We start from the raw sequence: 24422 nt of genomic DNA on the forward strand, positions 1-24422 counted from the left end.
TCTTTCTTTCTTTCTTTCTTTCTTTCTTTCTTTCTTTCTTTCTCTTTCTTTCTCTCTTTCCTTTCTTTCTTTTCTTTCTTTCTTTCTTTTCTTTCTTTCTTTCTTTCCTTCCTTCCTTCCTTCCTTCCTTCCTTCCTTCCTTCCTTCCTTCCTTCCTTCCTTCCTTCCTTCCTTCCTTCCTTCCTTCCCTCCTTCCCTCCCTCCCTCCTTCCCTCCCTCCTTCCCTCCTTCCCTCCTTCCCTCCTTCCTTCCTTCCTTCCTTCCTTCCGAATTCCTTCCTTCCTTCCTTCCTTCCGAATTCCTTCCTTCCTTCCTTCCTTCCTTCCTTCCTTCCTTCCTTCCTTCCTTCCTTCCTTCCTTCCGAATTCCTTCCTTCCTTCCTTCCGAATTCCTTCCGAATTCCTTCCGAATTCCTTCCTTCCTTCCTTCCGAATTCCTTCCTTCCCTTCCCTTCCCTTCCCTTCCCTTCCCTTCCCTTCCCTTCCGAATTCCTTCCTTCCCTTCCCTTCCCTTCCCTTCCCTTCCCTTCCCTTCCCTTCCCTTCCCTTCCCTTCCCTTCCCTTCCCTTCCCTTCCCTTCCCTTCCCTTCCCTTCTCTTCTTCCTTTCCTCTTCCTCTCTCTTTCTCTCCTTCTCACTCTCTCTCCTTCTCACTCTCCTTCTTTCTCCCTTTCTCTCTTTCTCTGAGGGAGGCCATTGTAGCAGTAGAAGGTGATGGCTTTCTGCATTCTGACCCTCTGGGCAGCTGCCTGGGGGAGGCTGGGCTCAAGGCTTATAGGGTGAACAAGAGAAAGATCAGGCAAAAATAAAATCCTGACTTTGAAATCAATAATAATCCCATTTCTTTATAATTGAGGGTGTCACCATTGTGCTAAACCATCTCTTTGTAGCAGTGCCATGACCAAGCACAACAGAGACAGTGCCCAGCTCGGAAGGAAACAATGAAAACTATGGGCTTGCTACCACAAAGGCATTAACCAAGGCAGGCTGAGGCACATCTTGACTATGGCCAGTCATCCTTCTGCCCATGGATGCCTTTTGTAGGAGCTGAGAAAGCGGCCCATCTTTCTCAAGCCTTGCCGTAATTCCTGAATTACATAAATTACTTTCTCCTCTTCTTTTCTTGTTTTCTTTTATCCTGGGAGATTACTGAACTGAGAGTCTGCCTTCTTATAATGAGGCCAGAGTACATTGGAATTATCTGTGGGCATCAGTTAATAAATAGCAGAATAAAAGGCAAAGAGCTGGCTGGGGGTGATTCGTGTCAGAGCAGCACAGGGCAGCAGCCCTTTTCTGGAGCAGCGCAAGACGAGCAGGGGCAGGAGGGTGCAGCTCTTCTGTGTGCCTACTGCAATTAAACTAAATTGCCCGACTCTGTTATCCTCCCCCCGCCTCAAAAAGCTAGAGGATAAATTGCTGTCAGGATGTGGCTACTAATGAGACTGAGCTGCACAGTGTCCCCTCTGCTGTGCTGGAGGAGGGTGAAGTGAGAGAGGGTGGGTGCATCAATGTGGACAACGAAATCTCACAACTAAGGGAAAGCCATCAGTTCTGATTTATTACTTGAGTAGCTGTAGCAAGCCATTAAACAGTTAACACTCATCATCTCAGGAGGAGATAGGAACAATGTAAACAAAAGCATTATTTACTTGGTATTCCTTTTTTTATTATTAGTTTAGTGCAGAACTTGTAAGATCGCTTATCCGTAAGGTTGCCCAACACTTTCCTTTGGGAAAAGCTGTTTTCAATTGCTTCTAGCAATTCTTAACCATTTAGAGTGTAATTTTCCACACCAGATACTTGGCTCGGACCAAGTGGGTTTGGAAAATTTCCAGGACATTGTGGTTTGCGGGGGTTTTGTCCTTTTTTTTTTTTTGAGGCATTACCTGGGGAACATACATTCTTTTGTCCATGCTAAGATTTAAACTTTTAAAATGTGTTGAAGTGGGAAGGCAATATTTGCTGTCCCATGGTGATCTGCCAAGATTCAGCAATATTATAAAACTACGGAAAAAGGTATTAAAAAAATCAGAACTGAGCATTGTCCTTCTCCTGCCAGCTCAAGGGTAATGGGATGTTGTGCTCCGAGAGTAATTGAGCAAATAATTATGTGCTGTTTGTTTGCTGAGTCTGCAGTTCAGTGTTCAGGACAAAGCTTGAGGATTTCTGTGTTTCTACATGTGTTCGTGTGGCAAAAGTGAGATCAGCTTATTAGATTCATCTCCCAATGCAGTGAGGAAATATTTTCCTTTGAATAAGGACTGCAGGATTTGGCCTTTGAGTGTGTAACTTAAACCTCTCTCTCTCTAATACAGAATTGTATTTATTTTTGACAGACGTGGGGCAGGAAATAAAAAATGGGAATCACCTTTCACTCTTGCAGAAGAACACAGCAATTAGGCAAAAATAATAATTCCTATACAACATCAAATGTCCAGGTATTCTTCTAGTTGCAATCTTGTGACGTTAGCAATGCAAGTAAAATCTTGTGTTTTCTTCTGTTTGGATCAAGGAACCTAGAAACAGTGACAGTCTATTTATTTTTTTATGGTTGCTGAATCTCTATTAAGAGGCATTATTCATGGTGTTTGATTTTTTTGCCTTTATATCCTCACATCCCCATGGTTACTGTTTGATTAAACTTTGATCAAAGAAAAGACAAATTATGTTGTTAGTTATTTGACCCTGTGTGGAAAGGGCTCTGTGGGTAAATAAGTTAATTCTAATTCATACAGGCACAAATTCTGAAATATTTTTCAAGTAGAATTCCCACTCTTAGAGGAAAAAATAAAGTCATTTTTAGCAGACTATGCATGATATGGTCTTTTATTTTGCTCCTGGTAAAAACTTGTCATTACTTGTTTGTTCATCTTTTGACTAGATCAGACTGCTTGAAAAAAGAAAGAATACTCTAAGGCTGAAAAAACACCCTTGCATTCAATGTTAGTGACATTAGGCAATCGATGCTTGATTAGAAAATCAAAGCCATTTCCTTTTCATTCTTTGAAAATATTTGCCTGTTTGCATCTGTTCACACTGAACATCAAAGGTGGGATAGGTTGGTTACGTCCCTGCGATGCTGAGCGACGTCAGTGTGCTAGAACAGAGAGACGTGACCCCCTGACAACAATGGGGCATGTGAGCAGCCCTGCGCCCTTCATGTATCCATATGTATGTAGTGTATATGGGGCATCTCAGATTGGAGCAACTAATAAATGCTCAGCTGTATTTGAGCATCAGCAGCACCTTTTTTCTGATCCATGAGGAGCCAGCTCAGGTTCAGGGCATGCTTCTTTCAAGGCTTGATTGAGCAGCAGTGCATGTGTCCAACAGCACCAAGTACATGGTCTGGGAGAGATGCCCGGGGGTTTGGCCTCTGAGGCGACCTGTTTGAGTGTTTGACTGTGCTTTTAGCAGTACATCTTACAGTGGGACACAGCTGGCTTTTTTCTGTACAGGGATGAGTGGGGCAGTTTCAGGCCAGCCTGAGGTGTATTGGCCTAGGGAGTGACAGAGGGATTGTGTGTAGTTTAACAGGCAAATGTAGCTGGAGACAGGCTGTAGAGTTCAGTGTGGGAGTCGAGACAAGTTTGGTTTGAGAAGCCTGGGATATTCATCACAGTATTTGCACTGGCAAGAGAAGAGGAAACTCCTGTAAGAGTAAGGAGTACGGGACCTCATTACAGCCAACACTGTAAGCACAGGGCTGTGCCAAGCTCGGTGAAAAAGAGGGATTCTCATTTGTTTTATGGTGCTTGAGGCAGCTGGAAAGAAGTGTTAAAATTGGTTAAAACCAGGAAGCTGGCACTCAGAAAAAATAGAAAGAAGAAATTGAGGTAAATGCTTCTACTGTGACAAAATTAGTCACAGTCAGGAGGATTGCTTGAAATATAAAGTAATCCTGGAATAAGCATCACCAGCACTTAGGGAAAAGTCCTTCAAAAAAATGTGTGAAAATGGGACAGAGACAGAAAGTAAGGTCTTGCTTAAGCTGAGGCAGCTAATAAACTTGATAGCAACCTGGCTAGAGCTTGGAGCCATGAAATGCGCAGGAGTTTTGGAGTCGTACTTATACACTTAGATTAATGTGACAATACTAAGAGAACTAGAAACAAACAACCTATTTATCTGCAAGGGGAAAGAGTGACTGGGGATTTTGAATCTGCTTAAAAAAAGGAAATTGCACTAGAACTGTAGGCCTGTGTCAAGTGAGCAAGAACATTTGACAGACAAACAGTTGATCTGGACTTCATTAAAAGTGAAAAATGTACAAGATAGAAATGCACTTGAGAACCATATGGTTTGTGGCAAGTTATGATAGCTCCCTTGCTCCTTACATAAGTCAAGAAACAAATGCTTTATTCACTTTTACATAACAAGCCGAGATTCATTAATCATCTCCTCTAACAACAATAGGAGACAAAAGTATCTTGGAGGTGTCTCGGATGAATTATAGTTGAAATTTCAGTGAATTCAAACACAAGAAAGTTGTTAAGATATGATTTTGATATGGACAGATGACTCTCGATCTTTCTCCTTTGCTCCTCTGTCCAGATCAGCTATGGATTATCTCCCAGGGATGATGGACAATGGCATTTAATTTCTTAAGAACTAATTTATGGGGTGACTCAAAAAATTAATCAGGCAGGGGCCAAGCCCTCTAGCACCTTCAAACCATTAATTTTTTACACCATGTGGGAAATGGCATCCAGTTGTTCACACGATGAATTCCTCTTTTCATGCAACCAGATGTGGGGCATTAAGAGGAAAAATAATATTGCAGCCTTTAAAAGGGGGAAAGCTCCCATCAAGAGGCCATTTTGGGCTAATCCAGAATATAAATTGAAGTGAGTGGAACTTCATAACGCTCAGCTAAGGACGGAAACGTGTCATACCAGTTCTATCACTGGTTGTTACTGAACCATTAAAGTCATGCTTTTTTCCTCTCCTTCTCCTTTCCCCAGATCTAAGGGCATAAACTTGCTGAATTAACAAAAATTCTTCTCAGTCAAAAGTGTGTCAGAAAGACATCTGGATTATCTGTGTAGCTACCCACCACTTCTGGTCATCAGGAACTGAAAGAGAAAGAATAGGATTTAATTTTAGAGACTCCTATGGCTGATGTTAGAACTTCTTGAAATGTATGTAACTACGAAGTACTTTATTAAGCCTCTAAGCTTCCCACCCAGGTGTCATGAAGTTCAGTGCAGATTCTTACCAGATGGATTTGCAAGCATATATCTATTTCTTGTTGGTTAGCCAAAGGAAAATGACTGAACAAGTCAGTTCATAAAAATGGCTTAGGCTGATTGTGCTCTTCCTTTCACACCATTATTGGAAAAATATGGGAGAGAGGATAACTGAAAAGCAGACAGTAAATGATTGTCAAATAAGAAGTTGAAAGAAAGATAATATTTCCCTCTACTTCAAGGGTTTGATGGTTATATCCACTTGGAACCATAAAAAATGTACATTCAAAATACACTTACAAGGGCTACTCTTGGCTTTCTGGAACATGGCCTCCTCCTGCTTCATTGCTCATCCACTTTTCTCCATCCTCTTAGGAAATTTTTGCAAGTTTCTCCACTTCTCTCTGTCATATCCTGATTCACCCATGCTTTGACACTTCACTTGGGTCTCTGCTTCTTTCCAGCATCCAGAGCAGTTTTTGGTTCTTCCTTCCAAGCTCAACAGTTTGATCTGCTTCTAAAAATACAAGAATGGTCCTTAAGGGGACAGTGCCAACAGCTGCACAGCAGAACCAAAATGCTTTCTTTCTACCTATATCCTAGAACATGCTACAGCTGGGAGTAGGAATAGATATATTTACAAATGGTGAAAAAAAGTAATGGCATTGTTCTGAAAATGAGATCAGAAATGTGAGAGTTGGGACAGTAAAAGTTGCATATCATACATGATCAGTAAAGAGAGACTTTCTACCATTAGAAAAAAAACGCAAAAATGCACAGACTGGGCCAACTCCCCAGATACTCACAGCATATACACACAGGGTTCACATCTCCTCATATCTTATCACTGGACCTTTGCCAATGTTGCAAAAAAAAACATTGTAATGGGTTATAAAAGACGGGAACCAGAATCTACCAGAGTGAAAAAAATCCTCTGGAGAAAGTTTCCATTTTAGCTTACTTACATTTCAGACTACTGGGTGAAGATTTTAGGGAAAAAAATACTTGACAGACTGTGGGAAATTTCAATGCAAGACCGCAAACATTTCCAGAGAATGGAAAATGTTCCAGCTTCCTGCAAATAAAAACTGATAATGCAGTGATGGCAGCTCAGGTTGAAAGGAGGCATGATAATAAGGAATTCTCTCAGTGAATCCTGAAAAAACATCCTGAAAGAAACCCTGAAAATACTGGATGTGGATGAAGAACCCTAGAAAGACACCTCCTCTCAGTTATCTGAAGCAAGGTTACATGTAACTGCTGTAACATACTGGGTAGTGCTAACGCAGGTATATTCTGGACTGTGGACTACAGCCCATTAATCCCCACCTTGGCTGAAACACAGGCTGGTAAAATGGCAAAAAAGTTGCAGGGTATTTGTTTTGAAAGATAATTAAGATTTGAGGTGACTTTCCTAGCAGACAAACATTGAGTGATGAGTTTGTATAGGGTTTTAAAATTACAATTTCTTCCCTGTTTTCAACGTAATTTGATTAGAGGAAAGAATGTCTTTTGGTAAATTTATGGTTGAACTGAGTGGGATTCTTGAAATAGCAAGAAACTAGGTTTGATGAGTCAGGAGATCCCTTTTAGGTTAATGGTTGTAGCCAATACATATTGATAAACCAAGGCATACAAACAGATAAATGACTTCTGGTCGATGCATGATGTATGAAGCCATGCCAAACCTGACAGTTGTCTGGAGAGCTCCTTCATTTGGGTGGGTAATGTGCCCTGAAGACCCATAAGGACTGCCAGTGGGTCTGCTGATGTTTAAGGTGTAGGAGTTGCAGCTTCATTTGCCTCCTTTGGGGCTAATGTGGGGTGCTGTATGTAGAGGTGGCAATGGAGACCTTAGATCCTGAGGCCTCTTTCAGGCAAATAAGTGCAGTAAAAACAGCAGAGACTGGGAGAATATGGGCTAAAAGCATATTCCAGCTTAACCAAAGCTGCCTAGGGCTGAGGATGACTGGCTACAGGCAAGTGTGATGGAGTAAAAAGGGTGAGGAAGGCATGACCTCGAGAGGGAGTAGAGAGAATTTCTTGGTCTCAGCACTGATGGAGTGGTAATCAGTTGTTAGGCCAAGCACACTAGAGGAGGCAATTTTTTCTGCTTTGCTCTGGAAAGCAATCTTTGTATACAGTGTTGTAATAAGACTAGATTGAGAATACTTCTGCTTGATGTAAGGAAGAAATCTGATCCTTCAGGTACATCCTCGTGACACCTGTACAGAGTGGCTGACCACATTCAGGTGAAATGAGGAAACAGGGCTTTCCATGTGTACCCAGACTGCAAAATTGTCTATTTTTCGATGACTCTGTTTCCTTGTTAGAGATGAAAATCTAAAAAAGTGTGACACATATTGTGTGTGGCTGCCAGGACAAGGGGAAATTTTCCCTTGGGTGCCCCTCATGTGGTTTCTACATAATTTCTCTGGAGAGTGTATACCCCTCACAAAGACAGTACTGTTGCAGGAGGTGAACACCTTACAAAGCCACACCAAAGCACAAAACATCTTTCTAATTACTTCGCTGCATACAGGATAATTACAGAAAAAGGATGAAAGCCTAAATGAAGTACAGAGGCCCTTGAAAAAATGCCACCAGGTAAAACACTGCTGCCATCTCCTCTTCTTTACCTGTTGACCTGTCCTTTCATGTCAGCATTAAATGCCCACTTCCTTTAAACAGCTTTTTATCCTAACTAACTTGCCTAATTCACAAAGCTTCTTGAAATTCATTTTTGTTGAAAAAGAAAGCTTTAATGTTTCATTCCTTGTAACTGAGTAAGCTTTCTAAACTCTGCTTGCATTGCTTCAAGCAGTCAGGCAATGGTCATCTGCCCTCACAAAGCTAACTCAGCTTCTTCAGCCAGAAACAAAATAGACTCCATGAGTTTTGGGTGTAAGATGTGTGAAGGAGAATAGTCACGGTAGGTAAGACATGGTCTGTAAGGGAGAGTGCATATCAGTGAACACAAACAGGGAGAATTTTGCCTCATTTATCTGCAGACTGAGAAAGCTGCTTGATATTCTTCCTCTTCGGCAACGAATGACAGCACAAAAAATGATTATGTTATTAATTCAGATGAATAGTACCACACATCCCTGCATTATATAATTATTTCATTAAAGTGAAGGATCAGTTTAAAATATCATTAAAATCGAACCAGCCGAAAACAATACGATTCCACTGACATTTGATTTAATTAAAATCTGAAAGTTAGGAATATTTAAATAAGTATTAGCTCCAGAGAGTCTCTGGAAGAAGCAGCATCAGGTACCTTACCCTTCCACGCATCTCAGAGAGCAGGGGGCAGCAGAAGGAGTGAAGAGTTCTTGGGGATCCCAACTCAGTAAAGATCAACAAAGCCAGCAGTAGAGGTGGGCTGCACACAGTTGTTCTAAACATCCTCGAGTCAGTCAAGCAGGGTTTCCAGATTATCAAAATAAGTATTACTTGTTCAATTCAGTCTCAAGAGTCAAAGAACCAAATTGATTCTCTGAACTGTGAGAAACAATGGCTCCAAGCCAAAGCCTGCTGAAACCAAGACAAAGATCCCCTGCTGAGTTCAATAGCTTGCTGGATCTCACCCAATGCAAGTAATTCCCTTTTTCTTTCTAGAATGAGTTTCTTTTTCCTGTGGCAGCTTCACACAATTTGGCTACCTTTATTTGAGCAATGTTCTTCTCTTACATACAATTTCAGATTTGTACTGTTTCCAATACTTAATAATTTTGCATTGTCAGGTTACTTTTCTCCATGGTTTCAGAGAGTGAACTGACCTAGTTAAAATTAAAGGTTACCAGCATAAATTAGATTAGGATGGTCTAGTGGTCTGAAAAAGGTGCTGTAGCATGCTGTGTTTGTCTTAATTTGCTTCAGTATGAATGGCTGCATGAAAAGACAGTTATTAGAGCTACTTGGTTTACACTGTTATAATTGCAGATCTGATGATATCCTGCTAGGATGCAACAAGACCAAATTATCAGCTACTTCAACTAGAAATATAATAATTTTGTTTTATTTTTAGCTATGAGATTTCACATTTCATTTGAAATGCATATGAATCTAGCTGGTAATAAAGTAATAGTGCATACTGACAGCAAGGATATTTCTACCTTCTTAAGACTGTCTATACTGGGATCTCTCAAGATAAAAAAAAGATAAAAAAAATCTTATCCTAAGCTTTGGAGATTGCAAGAAGTGGATAACTTGCTCACTGTATCTTAGCACAGGCCCAAGGTCTCTGTCAATGAGCTATGAATACAGCAGACATCTGAAGGGTGATTAATGTTACCAGCCTCATCTTCCAAAAGCATCTTAAGTCTGACTCTAGGCACAGTGCAAATACTGTGATGCTGAGTTACTGCTGGAATACCATCTGGCTCAGACTTCTTATGCTTGCCCTTAAACCTGTGGGGCTTTTTTGTACCATGAAAATCAGACTAATGTCTCCTAAAGAAGGATATTGTCTCCTGTCAGTCCTATTGTTCCTGTAAATACCTCTCATCACTACTAAAAGGACAAGAGGATAATGGATATTCATCCTGAATGGAGCCCAGAAGCACTTCACCCTGGGAACTGCATCACTCTTTGCAGGCAGAATCCCTGCAAATGTCAAAGCGAGGCCTATTAACAATAATGCATAGATAATAATTAGTAAATAATTGATGTTGACGTTGCCATTTGATGCTGCATATGGCTCTGCTGTGTGCATGGTAAGCTGAGTGGTTGGCTCCACTGGTAAAAGCTGCATTGCTCTTTGGCTTGTTGATATCCAGCTGTCTGTCACACCAATATCTAATGGATGGGTGTGCAGCAATTGCTATGCTGAGCTGCAGGATGCCAACACTTCTCCAATATGTGGCAGCAATTCCCCACAACTCCGTATCAGACCATAACTGTTTCTTATAAAGCCATTTCTTAACACAGCTGCACCCCAAAGAGACTCTCTTTTGGATCCATTTTCCATTGTGTAAACTGTTATTGTTTTAAACCTATTTTCTGCTCTTTTGCATACTTTGCTGTTTGTTACTAAGAATTCAACTTATTGCTCAAAAAATGCACCTGGGACTCATTTTTGCATTGATTGTAGAATGGTTTTGTTATTTTTGGGGCTATGGCTGCATTATAGATGCCATGTTAAAGGTATATTGGGACACTTCAGATCTGCTGTTTTCTTCCTTCCTTGCGTATAGTCAGTTGATATTTTGAAAAGAGAGTAGGGAGAAAGGGATGGGATAACTGAGGATGGAAAGACTTGTGACAATGATCAGGGAAACAGTTTTTCTTGCTTTTTCTTTTGGAGGAACCAATCTTGTGTTTGTACCATTTCTGTGTGGCTGCAGCAGAAAGTTTCTGCTTCTCCGTGCATTTTGTATCATCTTGGGTTTCTGTCTCAAGTGTCCCACCAATTTATGCTCCTGGCATATCTCTATGTGAATGCCATGTAGTTCTTCTATCAGAGAAAAGCACTCATAAGAAACTTGCCCCTCTTAGCATCCAGCATTGTGTAAGAGTGGTTGCTACAGAGTGCCTGGTAAGATAATCAGCTTCCCTTGGCTTTTGGTAGGACCGTTTTGTTTCCATCCCCGTATCCTAGCAGTGCTATTTACCCCCACCACCTTCTGTCCCCTGTCTTCCAGAAGGCGCTTGGTTTCTAGAGATGAACACACATTTCCTCTTCTTCAACATCAGCAAGCCTTGAAAATCCAAGTCTTCTTTCCCAAGACATAAAGACACCCTGAAGCATGCTCATAGAAGGGTTTCTCAATCTGGGCTAGCTGGAAGAGGGAGCATTACAAGAGATGGGTATGGGAGCACAAATAGAGATTTTAATGAGAGGACTTGAAATTGACTGAGGGTCAGGCAAATGTGTGCTAACATAAGGCAAGTTGTGCTGGTGAAAAATCTAACACAGGTGAAAATAGAACAGCTTGAAAGTTATTTAACAATGCAGAGCACACTGCAGTGGTTCGGAACAGCCAGGAAGGAGTGCCTGAGATAATAAATGCTGTAGTGGAGTTTAGGTAGGTGTGAGATGTTTGTCTGTGCTGAACAGCATCAGCAGCTTGGTAAGGCCAAGTGAAAAATAAATCACTGACTTCGACAGACTTTATTGCTTACTAAGTCCTTATATTTAGATTTACACAGTGAACTGGACTGCCAGAGTGCATCTAGAGTTAGTGAGCTGGTGCTCCTCAGCTGAAGGAATTATCTTGATTTATGTGATAAGCAGTATGCACACTTAAAGAAAACCAAGGTAGTTTCCTCATGCAGGGACTTACAAGCTTCAGTGCCTGCACACACACTCCCTTTTGCACTATTGCCAGGGAGAAATTCTTGGCTGTGGTCCTCAAGTTTCCTGAAGAAGTTATAGCAGATGGTTGGCATTATTTATTCCTTTTAAGGGTAAAAAATCCTACTATCTAGTATTTCCACTGAAGAGATCTTACACCTATTGAATCTATAATCCTTTGGGCTTCTTTCTTCACTCTTGACATAGAAATTACCTCACTGTTTATATTCCAGCAAACCCAAAGCTTTCTTGTCCACAGCCTCTCAGGATCCATTTAGACAGCAAGACCTATTCAGATGCCAGCACTCATATCAGTGCTGCATTTTGTGCTTGAATGGTTTAGCACTATGAAACTTAACTCTGAGACAAGCGCTTGAAAACCCTGCCCAAGGGACAAAGCCTACATTCAACCTCCTGTATTCCACATTTGCCTTCCTTGACTCATCATCTCTCCTGAAAATTTCCTTGCCTGTCAGTTCATTACCTCACATGAGCATATGGTGGACAACCCTGGACAGAGTTTAAAGAACAGGAGTCATGACTCTGCTATACCTCATGCTGTCTATGCCAGCCAGCTTTGCAGATCTGTCTGCCCTAAATTTTTATTTAAGCTATGCTATCAAGACTGCTTTACAACTTTGGTTAGTAGTTAGAAGCTTTTTATTATTGAAGGGCTTAGGGTCACCCTGTAGGCACACTTGCAGACAGACCATCACTCAAGTGAGAAGGAAAGGTTAGTCATCTACTCCCACCAACTTTCTGTTCTCTGTTTAAGTCCCTGAGGAACTTTCAGGAAGGCAGGAGATAGGCTTGATCCCCTCTTTTGGTTTTGTATGCAACTGTGGTAGTGGAGGTGATAGAATTAGCAATAGTAAAACACAGGAGAAGGTGGATGGAGATGGCACTGGGGATACCAGTAAGACAAATATTTCCTGACTAGCCATGGTGTGTGTGTGTGTGTGACTATAGATGGAGACAGCACATCTCCAAGAAGGCTGATGAAAGGTTAAATAACTTTTTTTTTAATAATGGACCTCATGAGGCTCTCTGAGGTTGCTACAACAGACTAAGTGAACAACACCATTGCACAGTTCTTTTAACAGCCCTAGTATTTTCCATCACTGAAAATTATTTGTTTTACAGGTCAGATGCCCTATCAGTATTGTCAGGATTTCTTGTCTTTCTGACATCAGTTGCATTTTATCCCTTGTGATTTCTAGAATATATTTAGTGTTGATTTTTTTTCAGTACAGCAACAGCTTAATCCTCTTGCCATCTCATTACAATATGAGAAAATTGAGATTGCTTGGGGGACATTAGTTAATAAACCCATTGCCTGTAATTCCCAGACCATTGATGCATTTTTCCATCTTTATTTAATGGGATGATATTTTTCACATTGAAATATCCAGGCTCTAGCAGTGGAGAAATGCTACAGATAAATTCACACTGAAGGGGAAAAAAACCAACAGGAAATGGTTACTATTTTAAATGAAGAAAGAAAACTCTTATTAGGCAACTTCATCTTTTTGTTTGATTAAAGCTGAAATCTAAAATCTGATTCTTCACTTGCACTGGTTTTACATTTGTCTCATTGACTTCAGTGGAATTAATCCTAATTTACACTGGTATAAGAAAAATTGGATCACTGAGGTTTCATTATTCCAGATAGTAACCAATGACCTGGTAGAACTTTTAATTCTCTAGCTAGGGGGATGCTGTAAGAGTTGAGAGGTTGTTGCACAGACAGGAAGATGAGATAAGACAAAGCAAAAATAAAGTGCTTCAGGCTATCTCATTCCAGGGGGCTTGTCCTCACAGACCACAGGGGATGGCTTTGCATTTCCATTAAGCTACCATGTTCTTGGAATTGCATTTTCCAGGCATTTTCTCCAGATTGCCAAGAGAGCTCAATGACAGTGTCCAGATGCACAACATACTCCCGACAGCGATCAGTTCTTGTTCTTAGTCTCTGCCAACATCCCTTTCCTCTCCTCTCCTCATCCCTTTTATTTTAACACTTAGGGAGAAAACCCATGTTTTTAAACCAAGTGGCTTCTCTCCAGAAGAAATTAGTGGTGAGCAATGCAGGGAGCAAGCAAGCACTGATGGGGACACATAGACATTCAGCCAGACCATCCTTTTTTCCATTTGCAGTTTACTGTGCAGCCTAATAAAGACTCTGGAACAAAAAGCAGATTGGTATATTACTTATTTATATATAAATTACAGCTGGCTTACTGCACCTCAGTGAGGGCAGGCAGCAGCTCTTGGTTGTGTGCTTGGACATAATGGGAGAAGCACTACCTCCTCTTCCCCTACTCTGCCTCCAGAGCAGGCTCTCACATTCCCAAGGGAGGACACAAACTGCATTTATCTGCCCCACACCACTACTTCTCTCTGGCTTGGAGGCCATTAGTGGTACACATATCACCACTGTGAATCTCTGTCTCAGTCCATTTCCACCCTTGTGCACCATACTGCTTATATTCACCATGCTCTGTTGCGCCATGTATTCCTCTTCAGAGTCCCACCCTGCTCTGTCTCATCCTCTTGTGGCTTTCAGATCCTCCTGACAAAATCTTACTTGTTTTCTGTCTCTGATTATGCCTGGCCAAAGACAGGTTGCTTCATCTGATCTCCCTGTCTCCTATATGTACAATTCAGGTCTGTCCTCCTCCCCTGGTAAATTTGATCATCTGCCCAGAAGATCTTTTTCTTCAGTCTCCTTACAAACCATCTGCAAGCAGGTTGGAAAGTTACTGCTTTAATTTGACAGCATTTGATACTCACTGTGCTCAGGTCTGAGGCAGTGCACACCACATGTAGATTCAACAGCTTGTGTTTAGACTTCCAACTATCCACTGAAATCAATAAAAGGAGCCCAAATAGGAATTCAAAGCCTAAATGTTTCATTGGCAATGAGCTTTGGTCCTGTAACGATACTCTGAATGAACTTAACCTTCCTTAATCCTTCCAGCAAGCACATGTTTGTCCTTTCACTGTGGACTGCAAACAAAAAGTTTGCATTTACAAATGACCCATCTACCAGGAAAAACATAATCCCTCTTAGCTCCTGAGTTCTCTAACACAAAGCATTAATATCTTTGCTGAGGGGATAAAACTTCATTCTTGATTGAGAAAACTGAACAAAAAAGCATTTGATCTGATTGACACAGCTATTCTGGTTGAATTGGGTAGTATGTTTAATCAATAAACTCTGCCCTTCAGAATACTAATGCTTATCTTGTAGTTGCTGCTTCTCAAAATACTGTTTGCTATAGAATTATTTGTTTAATATGATGGACAAATATCTGACTCCATCAAGAAAGCTTGAAAGTCACAGAGTGTAACAGTGGGGCTGTTCTTTGGGAGCCCAGGTAGGATAGCTTATACAGAACCACTCCACCATTCATTTCTTAGCATATCTATTAAATATGTTATATTTTCTTTCAAGTGGACACAGACTTCCAGTGTATAGTGCAGTATATAGTGACTATGCCTACCGTGGACTTTTATTTGGAGGTCTCAAAGGATAACCCAGGAACCAGTCATCCTGCTTCAGTTCAGTGAGGTTTACTTAATGTCAGTAGCTATGGAAAAGTGACTTCGTGCAGTTTTCAGATATTAATGAAGATTGATAGATGTATTAGAATACTAAAATATGAAACAGGCACTTTTTTTTTAAATCAGTGCTGCTTAGCACAGTAATATCCTTCCATAAAAAAGTAAGTTGTAGGAGGTATAAACTCTTACATTACCATTGGAAAGAGGGCTACTACATTTGGATCATTTCTCTGAACCTCCACAGAATCTTACTGCAATGGAATTATTGAAGATAGAGGCACTGGTGTCAATATGCTACTGAATTTGGAGTAGTTTGTTGAAACTTCAGCAAGTCCTGAATCATATTCCCTTTAAAGTTTCATATAAAGTCAATCACAATGAGTATTTACTGGTGCAAGTGATGAAAAAAAAATAAGCCTTTATTCTGGGAAGCTGGACTATAATTTAACTATTATTCTGCCAAGAGACTACACCTTTGTGTAAACTGATAGATAGTAAGATTAAAATGGTGGGATTTTTTTTTTCTTTAAACACACCCTGGATAAACAAATTGCTTTGAACAAGATACGGAAGCTGAAGAAATAAAATATTGTGTTTGTCTTGATTGGCTATTGTGCATTCATGAATATTTTTCCTACTTGTTTTTAAATGAATAATGCTAGTGTAGGTTCTCAACAGATAGCAGTGATGATTTTGAAAGGCTTTAGACATTTACTGAATATTTTATGCACTTTAAAAGGGTTTTCTTTAACTTATTGACAAAGGCTATTGCCATTTACATAATTATAAAAAAACCCCAAACCCTCAAAATATATTTGAGGTGACCCTACTCTTAAAATAGAGTTTGGAAAACAATTTAAAATGTGGCTAATTTTTAATGGCACCTGTGAAGAAGGTAGTGGGATATTTTAAACACAAAATTTTAGAGGTACATAATTATTTGCAGTTCATGAAGGAAAGCAAATGAAAATAATGTATTTGTTTGTTCATAATAAAGTGGTTACCTGCTTCACACACAGCCCTTGTGGAACTGAGTATTTCTCAATAGTATTAGAAACAACACAACTGTTTCAACATAAACAAGGAAGCGTTCAATACAACCAGTTAATTTTTTATTTATTTAAAAATATTCAAGTGTTCAAAATAAATAAGGTCTATAAAATGCATGCATCTATATGCACTATAAGTTCCCCCTAGGAATTTTTACACCTGTTACTCAGTTTGAAAAAGAAAAATTGACAAAGGAGTAGCATTCTCAAAAATAATATATACTTTTACATTTCAGGAAAGAGAGGTAGCTGAGTAAAAGAAATACGTTAGTATTGGCAACCTCTGCTGAGAGAATTACGGCAATATTATTGAGGAACACCTAAGATTCCACAGAGAAGCAGCATATTATGAATATTTCAGCTGCAGTGCAAGCCTCAATCAGATAAAATAAAGCTTTTTTACTGCTACTGCTCCTGAAACTATCTTATTTTATTTTGAAATATATATATTTGTTTCTATACACAGATTCTGGAAGCTCTGGAGTTTTAAGCTCTTTGAACACAGTAACTGAAGAGAGACTAGAATCAGGACATGAAGGAAGGGGCTGGTTTTTTAGCTAGGGACCTTGCCTCCCACAAAAGCCTTATCTTGTTTCTCTGTTGTGTCAAGCTGCTTCGCCATCAAGCTGCAGCGTGGTGGAGGGAAAGTGTTCATTTCTCTCCTAGACAAGCTCTGAGGGGCTCTGCTGCAACTTGCACTTCTGCTGAGAAAATGCCACATGCTGAGCCAAGTTCATTTGTACTTTAACTCCATTAAAGCTAATGGGCTTTCCCTGGGGATGAAGATGGTTTCTTGAAGCTAGGTAGAAATGAAAGAAGACATCACTTAGGGGAGCTGAGATATGACTGAAATGGAATATGAAACTGTTTATTCCTAGGTCAGGAGATATTTTTCCTGTTTCAGCTTATGTCAGCCTGGAAAGAATTTTATAGCATGGGATATCCATACCCTTCTCTAGGCTGAATAATAAACTATGCACTGGGAAGCACATGCTTCCAGACTGGGCAGCTTCCTCTTCCTCCAGCTCACTGCTGCTTCAATCTCACTCTTGCTAATTTGTCTGCTGATTAAAACCTGTTAATTTTTTTAGCCTTTCTTGCCTTAGCAAAAAATTTTTTTAAGAAAAGAAAATCTAACACTTTATTAGTTCTCAAGCTAAAGTCAGTAGTGAGGTATGTGTTACTAATTAACTGAAGTGTATTTTAGAGCTTGCTCTTGCCTGGGGACATGTGATAGTGGGCCATCAGCTGAAAGTTTTGGTAGGGTCAGCCTTTAAGGGTGGTAGTGTCTTAGGCTGCAAGACTCCAGACTTCTTTCCTAACTTTTATTTATGCCTTAGTATTTTATCAGTTCTCCCAGAATGTGTGCTGTCAGGATTTCTGCTGGTCTCTGGGCTCCCAGAGCACCCTTGCTGGGAAACATAGCAGCAGCACAGAGCACTCAGACATGCTAAGCACGGACATTCAGATTCATTTGATGTCCCTAAACATCTTCTATGCTCTTCTTCATCTTCTCTATGAAGAGTCATTGTGTCTCCAAAATGCTGTCTCCTAGGTCATGCAACACAGAAATTAGGAATGGGAAGGGAGTTTAGGGTTAGCCATACACCAGGACAGAGCTCTGAACACCATCCTCTGCAAACCTCTATAAACTGGAGCCTTTTTGAACTGATGCGTGACTTTGAATTTTTATGTTGAGACAATACAAGCTGATCCCTCTTAGGTGATAGCCAGTGTACAATATGTCTTTCTCAAAATGCCAGATGTAAGAAAGCATAACTTTTCAACTCAGATTATATAGAGACCTGTGTATAATTGCCCCATTCAGACTTCACTGTTGGACCAAGCGGTGGCTGTGACATTTCCTTAGGCACCTTCTAGCAAATTCAACTAGAGATGTAAGCATTCATCTGAAAAACTCATCTCACAGCTTCAGATTGGTTGGCATCAACCAGAGACAAAAATAAGTATCAAAATGGGTAGTCCCTCAGGAAGGACTTGTGCAGGCTGCCTCTGAGTACACAATGTCATACAGTGTGCCGGAACCTGTATACAGTTACTCCTCACATAAAGCATATGACCTGGTCCTGAGAGCACGTATGATTAATGGTGCCAGCTGGAAGACGCTCGTAAAACTCACCCAAAGTTCACTGTATGGAAAAACAACTGCCTGATGACGTTTTGCTGCAACGTGGCATTGGGAGATGGCAAGTTTCTTGCTTGAATACTATGATGACAGGGAAGTGGTGAACGGAAGAGTTGTGAGTTGTGAGGATGTGCTAGTAGTAGTTTTTTAGTAGTAGCCCACAAAAGGACAGTGGGAGGTGTATCTCCTTCAGAAATGCTACTGGGAAAGGTCTGCCATTCAGAGGGAAATGGGGCAGTTCTCCCCCTCATCTATTTTGATTTTCCCCTGAGGAATAAGTTGCTAGTTTACCTACAAAGCAAGGGCAAGAGACCTCTAAACTGCCTAAACTCAGAGAAGAGTTGTGCCTCCCTCCAACTGTATACAGTGTCCAGCTGTGGTAAGGGTGCAAAGTGCTCGGAAAGCGAGGCTCAAAGGATCAGGAGAAGATGGTTGTGGTGAAGGAAACACCCAAGGCATAACTACACTAGCCACCTGGAGATGAGAGCTCAGTACTGGAGTTGGCCCCTCCACTCCAGTCTAGGATTTGTCCTGAGACCTTTACAAGCAGATGTCCCAGGGCTGTTACCAAGCACGCTGAGGAAATGAAGGATCAGGCCCCTTCTCTGAAATGCCAAAGGTTACCCCACAGGCAAAGGGGGCTAAGCCTAGACACACAGCTCCTGTTCCCACCCACCAGGCTGGTGGAGAAAGCGCCTCATAGAATCACAGAACTACAGAATTATTCATGTTGGGAAGAACTCTCAAAGATTATTCCATGGGCAGGGACACCTTCCACAAGACCAGGCTACTCAAAGCCTCATCCAAGCCAATCTTGAACACTTCCACAGGTAGGGCATCCACAACTTCCTGGGAAACCTGGTTTCAGTGTCTCACCAACCTCACTGTAAAAAATTTCTTCCATGTCCAATCTAAATTAACTCTCTTTCAGTTTCAAATCACTGCCCATTGGTCTATCGCTACAAATAAAAAATCCATCCTCACCTTTCTTATAACTTCATTCTGGGTACTGGAAGGCTGCATTAAAGTGTCCCCAGAACCTTCTCTTCTCCAGGCTGAAGAGCTCCAACTCTTTTAGTGTTCGTAGGAGAGGTTCTCCAGCCCTCTGGGCATCTTTGTGGCCTCCTGTGGACTCACTCCAACAGGTCGCTCTTCCGCGGAAGGGATGTCGTGGCCACGGGCGACCCACGGACCGAGCGACTCCAAGGAGGATCCCGTTACTGTCCCCTCGGGCAGGGGCAGATGCGGGGCAGGGGGAGATGCGGGGCGAGGGGAGATGCGGGGGCAAACGCGGGGTCACTCACCCGCCGCCACCGCCCCCTCCCGGCCGGGCAGCGGCGCGGGGCGGGGCCTCAGCGGCGGCGGCGCCCGGCCTCTTTGTGCCGCCCGCCCCAGCACCCGCTGTCCTCCGCCTCGCCCCGACCGTGCTTCTCTCGGCTCCGGCCGCCGACGTTGCCGCGGAGGGGATCGGCGGGTCAGCCCGCCCCCGCCCTGCTGCGGGGCTTCCCCGCCTCCCTCCCTCCCCGCCCGCCGCCGCTCTACCCCGCCTCGTACCTCTGCCCCCGGTGCGGGCTATTCGCCGCCGCCTTTCCGGGCTGCCCGTGAGCCCGCCGTGCGCGCTGCCGCCCGGAGCTTCCCCGCCGTCGGGGATGGCGCGGCTGGCAGCGCCCGTGCGCGCTTGAGGCGGAGGGGCGAGCCCGCCGCCGCCGCGGGAGGAGGAGGAAAAGGAGGAGGAGAGATGAAGCGCTTCCACCCTGGGGTCGCGCTGCTGCTCTCGCTGCTGTGGGAGGTGAGGTGGGCCGTGAGGGGAGCGCTGCCTTGCGGCGCCTGCGGCAGCCCCGGGTTCACCCCGCGGGGGTCCGCCATCGGTCGCGACCTGGAACTGCGCGGCCGGCGGAGGGGACCTGCAGCCCTCACCCAGCCGGGGGGCGTGCGGGGGAGGTGATTTATTTTGGGGTTAATGTCTTTGCCGGAACGGGCTTGGTTCCACAGGCAGTGCGTGGTCAGGGGTGCGGGGGAGCTGCGGGGCCGGGCTGGGCGAGACCCGGAGCGGCTGCGGGTGCGGTGGTCACGGGCGTTCGCAGCGGCCGGGCTCGCCGGGTGTCCGGGGTCTTACTGCAAGAACAGAGGGAGATTATCCGCGGTGTGATGGAGCCGAGTAAGACGAGACCTGTAGGCAGGGGCACAAGCTGCTGGAAGCTGCCCATTCCGAGCAGACTGGCGGACTCTCCAGCGTGCGCCTGTCAGTAAGGGTTAAACGGAAGGTGCATCTCTTATTTTCATTTTAAGTAGCCTTTCGTGGACAAAGTATCCATTGCGAGGTAGGTAGAGGTGCGGCGGCATCAGCTCAGGAGGAGCCGTGGCGGCACCGAGCAGCCTGGTCAAACTTCTGTGAAAGCCTGGATAGCGCAGCTTTCGTACTTACAACAGTCAAACAAGCAAACAAACAGTGAATTAGGAGCTTTCATTAATTGGAGGGGGGATTTGTGCCATGCAGCTGTAGAATCACGGAATAGTTTGGATTGGAAGACACCTTAAAGATCGTCTAGTTTCAGCCTCCCTCCCATGGGCTGGGGTGACACTGGATCAGGGGTTTGGGAAACCAGCTCTTCTTTTTCAGTGGGCGGATGGGTAGATGTTTTCTGGGGGCCAGCTGTCTCTTGGTGTGTGGTTTAACCTTGGGGCTGGGGGCAGGCAGGGGAACATCAGTAGCCCCCCTGGGACAGACCCGTGCGGGCACGCTGCCATGTGCGGCTCCCGGTGGCAGGTTTGCCAGCGTGCTGGAGTCATCGCCGGGACACGTGCGGTGGCAGCGTGCCAGGGTGACTTCGGAAACACCCGTGGGCTTGTCTTAGGTACATCTTTACGTTTATAAAGCCCAGAGGCAGTGCAGCTGAAAGTGTCAGAGAGGTGAAAGAGCTGTGTTGCCTCTGTGATGGAGCAGTTTAGACAGAAAATTTATTAATTTTTTTTGAAAAACAGCATGACACCAAACCCATACATGGAAACCAGAATGCTGGCTGTGTAATTACTGCTTTTGGTAATGGATATAATTCATGAAAATGATGTTTACTACATGTTTATGCCACCTACGTAGATGAATGATTTCTGGTGTGTTGCCCACTACGTCATCCAGCATCATCCCATTAAAACACTCACATCAAAATCACCGCTTAATGTAAATAAATGTAACTCTTCACAAATTAATTGGTTTGCATCTCCTTACCCTGGCTGTAAACCTGGCCCTGATCCTGGCCCTCAATTACTCTTGACTCCACAGCAGCTCTTCAGGAATAGCAAAATGTCGATTGAATGAAACAAACACCACCATCTCCCTGAGGGATTTTGTTCATCTGAAACTGTGAAAGGTTTCGCCTCTCCAGGATCTCTTTGATTGGATGTCTCTGCTCTCTTAACATGTATTCTGCTGAAAAAGATCATTTGTGCCTGAAAAAAGTAATTTGCATAAATCCTCATTGGAGCTAGCCAGTGTTGCTGTTATTTAAGCTTTTGTACTGGTTTTAATTGTGGGGTTTTTTTCCCCTTTTTCTTTTAATCTAGAATGTTTGTTTTGCCATCTGGTTTTGTGGATTTTTTTTTTTTTTCTTTTTTGGAAATGCTTAGATTACCTATTAAAATGAGATACTGTGTAAATAAGGTTGTATTCTACAGGCCCAGAAACAGAGTGCTGGGGGTTTAAACAACTAAATCGGAGACATGTGGTTGTTTCGAAGGTTTTTGATACATGAAACTTTCTCTGTCTTCTGCACAAAGTTCTGTGCTGGATATAATCTGAAATAGCATTGCTGCAATTGTTTTAAATCTGTTTGCAGCTTCAACATGATCTTAGTTATTACGGAACAGAGCATGAACTGAGAAATACGGTTTTCATTCATCGCTTTGCAAAAGGCTCTGGCTATTACCCAGATACTTTGGGGAGGAGCCCATTTAGTCCGTCAGAATGCTATGTAGTAGTTTACTGATTCTAATCAAGATTTCCTTGGTTAGATTACCCAAAGTACTTGTTGAAAATGTTTGTGTATTGCAAAACCACTGTTTCTGGTCATATTGATGAAAGGAATGAACTCCTTCACAATTAAGTATACATCAAGTTCATGGTGGGTGTGAGTTTGGATGTGGGGAGTGTGTGTGTTTGTGGCTTTAAGGTTGGAGCCTAGTCAGTAGCTGACTGTGCCAGTCTCCCGCAAGGAAGTGATGGTTTGCTGTTCCTGATGTAAAGGCAGAAGATGCAGAAGAGGGGCTGAGGGCCAGGGGAAGGAGCTTCCATATGCTGGTGGGTGGTTTCATGAAGGTGACTAAAGGCATTACCGTTGAAGCAGGATTTACACATAAGAAATTGCTGGCTCTTGATGCTAAAATACCAGTCCTTGTTCTAGACAAGCTTGAGATGCACTAATTACAGAAACACCCAGAGCACTGTGGTGGTGGGAGAGGGGAATTAATTTTGAGTTTTCTTCTTTGACGAGGGTCTCACTGCAACCACAGAGACCATTGTGGAAGAAAAATCTCCAACCCCAGGACCCAGAAAGCTCTGCTCTGAGAAGACCTTGTTTTTAGGGGAGAAAAGCCAAAGATGCCATGTGTTTTGCTCCTGACTTAATTGCAGTTGAACAGTTTAACAAGTAAGGTGAAATGAGGTGGACAATTTGACAGGCAATTTTGGTTCTTGCAGGAAGAAATGAAGACTGTTGAATCTTTATCTGTCTTTTTCAAATTAATTTGGCTACTTGGAGATAGCAGTGTGTTATTAGCTGCAGTTGCTTGAAATGCCCTTTTTCGCCAGGCACCTGGATGTCTGGTAGTACTGGATGTCCCGTAGTACTGGAGTATGTGATTTCTGTACTCACAAATAACCAGTGGTCTTGTGTGCTAGCTTGGCTTGTGGTTCTGTGGTATTTTGTCTCAAGTGGCTCTCAGTTTTATGGAAAGATTTGAGGAGGTCCTTGAAGTGATGCCTGTTTGGGGCATATATATCAAGATTTTCTGCTTCTGTTTTATCAGTGATCCTAAGGGCTTTGGCTGTCTGAACTTAAATGTGACTTTAATGAATAGTGATGTCTTTGGAATGGGGAAAAAATACAACTAAACAGGCAGTCCCCCCACCCCCCCCGATGAAGCAAGCTTATTTTCAGCCTTAATGAGGACACCAGTGTCTCTGTGGGGCTTACTTCTCAGACTGAGTGCTTGCTTTCTCTCTCACAAGCTGTGGAAGTGCTGGATGGAGGAGAGCTCAGTTGCTGAAGCTCAGCTCAAGGATGGGGAAGCTGAACAGAGCTGTTTCAGGCCGAGAGAGGACCCTGTCTGTGCTGCAGTGGTAATAAAGGTGTTTTATTGTTACTGCTGCAGAGAAGCTTGCTGGGTAGCCTCAACTTTCAGAACTGTCAAATAATTTTAGATACCTAAGCCTCTGGTTGGCCCATATGTTGTATCCAGGAGAATCTAGGAGCTAACGCAATGGTCAGAATATTTAAGTGAAGCTTAGTTAAGGTGAGTGAGGCCTGCAGTAGTCGCTGTAGGTGGTGTGAGCTGTGTGTGAGAATCCCTCTAGAAAGGTTTCCACATGGCTATAGAAAATGGAGAACCTCACTTCTGGAAATACTAGTGTTGATATTTCTACACACTGAGTTTCTCATTATTGAGAATTATAATGTGGATGCTGGTAGAAACTCTGATAATTTGTCAGATGAAAGATACTACATAAGAGTCAAGCGCCTTTTTTAAAAAGAAGAAGAAAATGGACATGTCATAGGAACAGCAAAATGTGTTATCTTGAAAGAAAATTCAAACACTCCCGACAGTCTGTCATACAAGATTTGTTTAAGTAAGAGCAAAGTTGGCTGGTGCTCCTCAGTTGGTTAACTGCTGTGTTGAGCTCTTTTAGTATTATTTTTGTAAGTGGACTTCAACTGGGGAGATTTTATCAAATCAGAGAAACTGAAAATTTCTGTCCTTCCTGAAGAGGTTTGTTTGTGGTTTTTCTTTGACTGGTCATGGTTTTGGTTGTTTTGGGGTTTTTTTAATCTCTGTAGGAACAAGAACATTAAGATGAACAAACCCACCAGTCTTAAAGAAAAAACCTACACATTTTGATCATGGTAGGCACAGGTACAGTTGAAGAATTCATGAGGATTTATGGGGACCACTCCATCCT

General features: G+C 42.7%; 1 protein-coding gene and 1 long non-coding RNA gene across 6 annotated transcripts in view; one reads left to right on the top strand and one right to left on the bottom strand.

Annotated features, from left to right (window-relative positions):
* Positions 1 to 19893, bottom strand: part of LOC121671414 — a 37298-nt gene extending 17405 nt beyond the window's left edge. For 3 of the 4 annotated variants that reach the window (XR_006018515.1, XR_006018512.1, XR_006018514.1), the window contains exons 1-2: positions 19235 to 19628; positions 5488 to 5704 (exon numbers count right to left, since the gene is read on the bottom strand). This is a non-coding gene — a long non-coding RNA (uncharacterized LOC121671414). Of the gene's footprint in view, positions 1 to 5487; positions 5705 to 19234; positions 19629 to 19804 lie in introns of those variants that run through there. The other variant, XR_006018513.1, reaches the window with a different exon arrangement.
* Positions 19894 to 19954: 61 nt separating this feature from the next.
* The window catches only part of VOPP1 (VOPP1 WW domain binding protein), a 64055-nt gene continuing 59587 nt past the window's right edge, over positions 19955 to 24422 (top strand). For both annotated transcript variants that reach the window (XR_006018511.1, XM_042043034.1), the window contains exon 1: positions 19955 to 20039. Coding sequence is in view for 1 of the 2 variants with exons in the window: in XM_042043034.1 (XP_041898968.1) it covers positions 19989 to 20039 (51 nt within the window). In the remaining variant the exon portion in view is untranslated. The remainder of the gene's footprint in view (positions 20040 to 24422) is intronic.

The sequence above is a fragment of the Corvus kubaryi genome, unplaced genomic scaffold (genome assembly GCF_017639235.1).
Source record: "Corvus kubaryi isolate FWS band 111438036 unplaced genomic scaffold, C.kubaryi_AGA036_p1.0 37398, whole genome shotgun sequence".
Taxonomy (NCBI): Eukaryota; Metazoa; Chordata; class Aves; order Passeriformes; family Corvidae; genus Corvus; species Corvus kubaryi.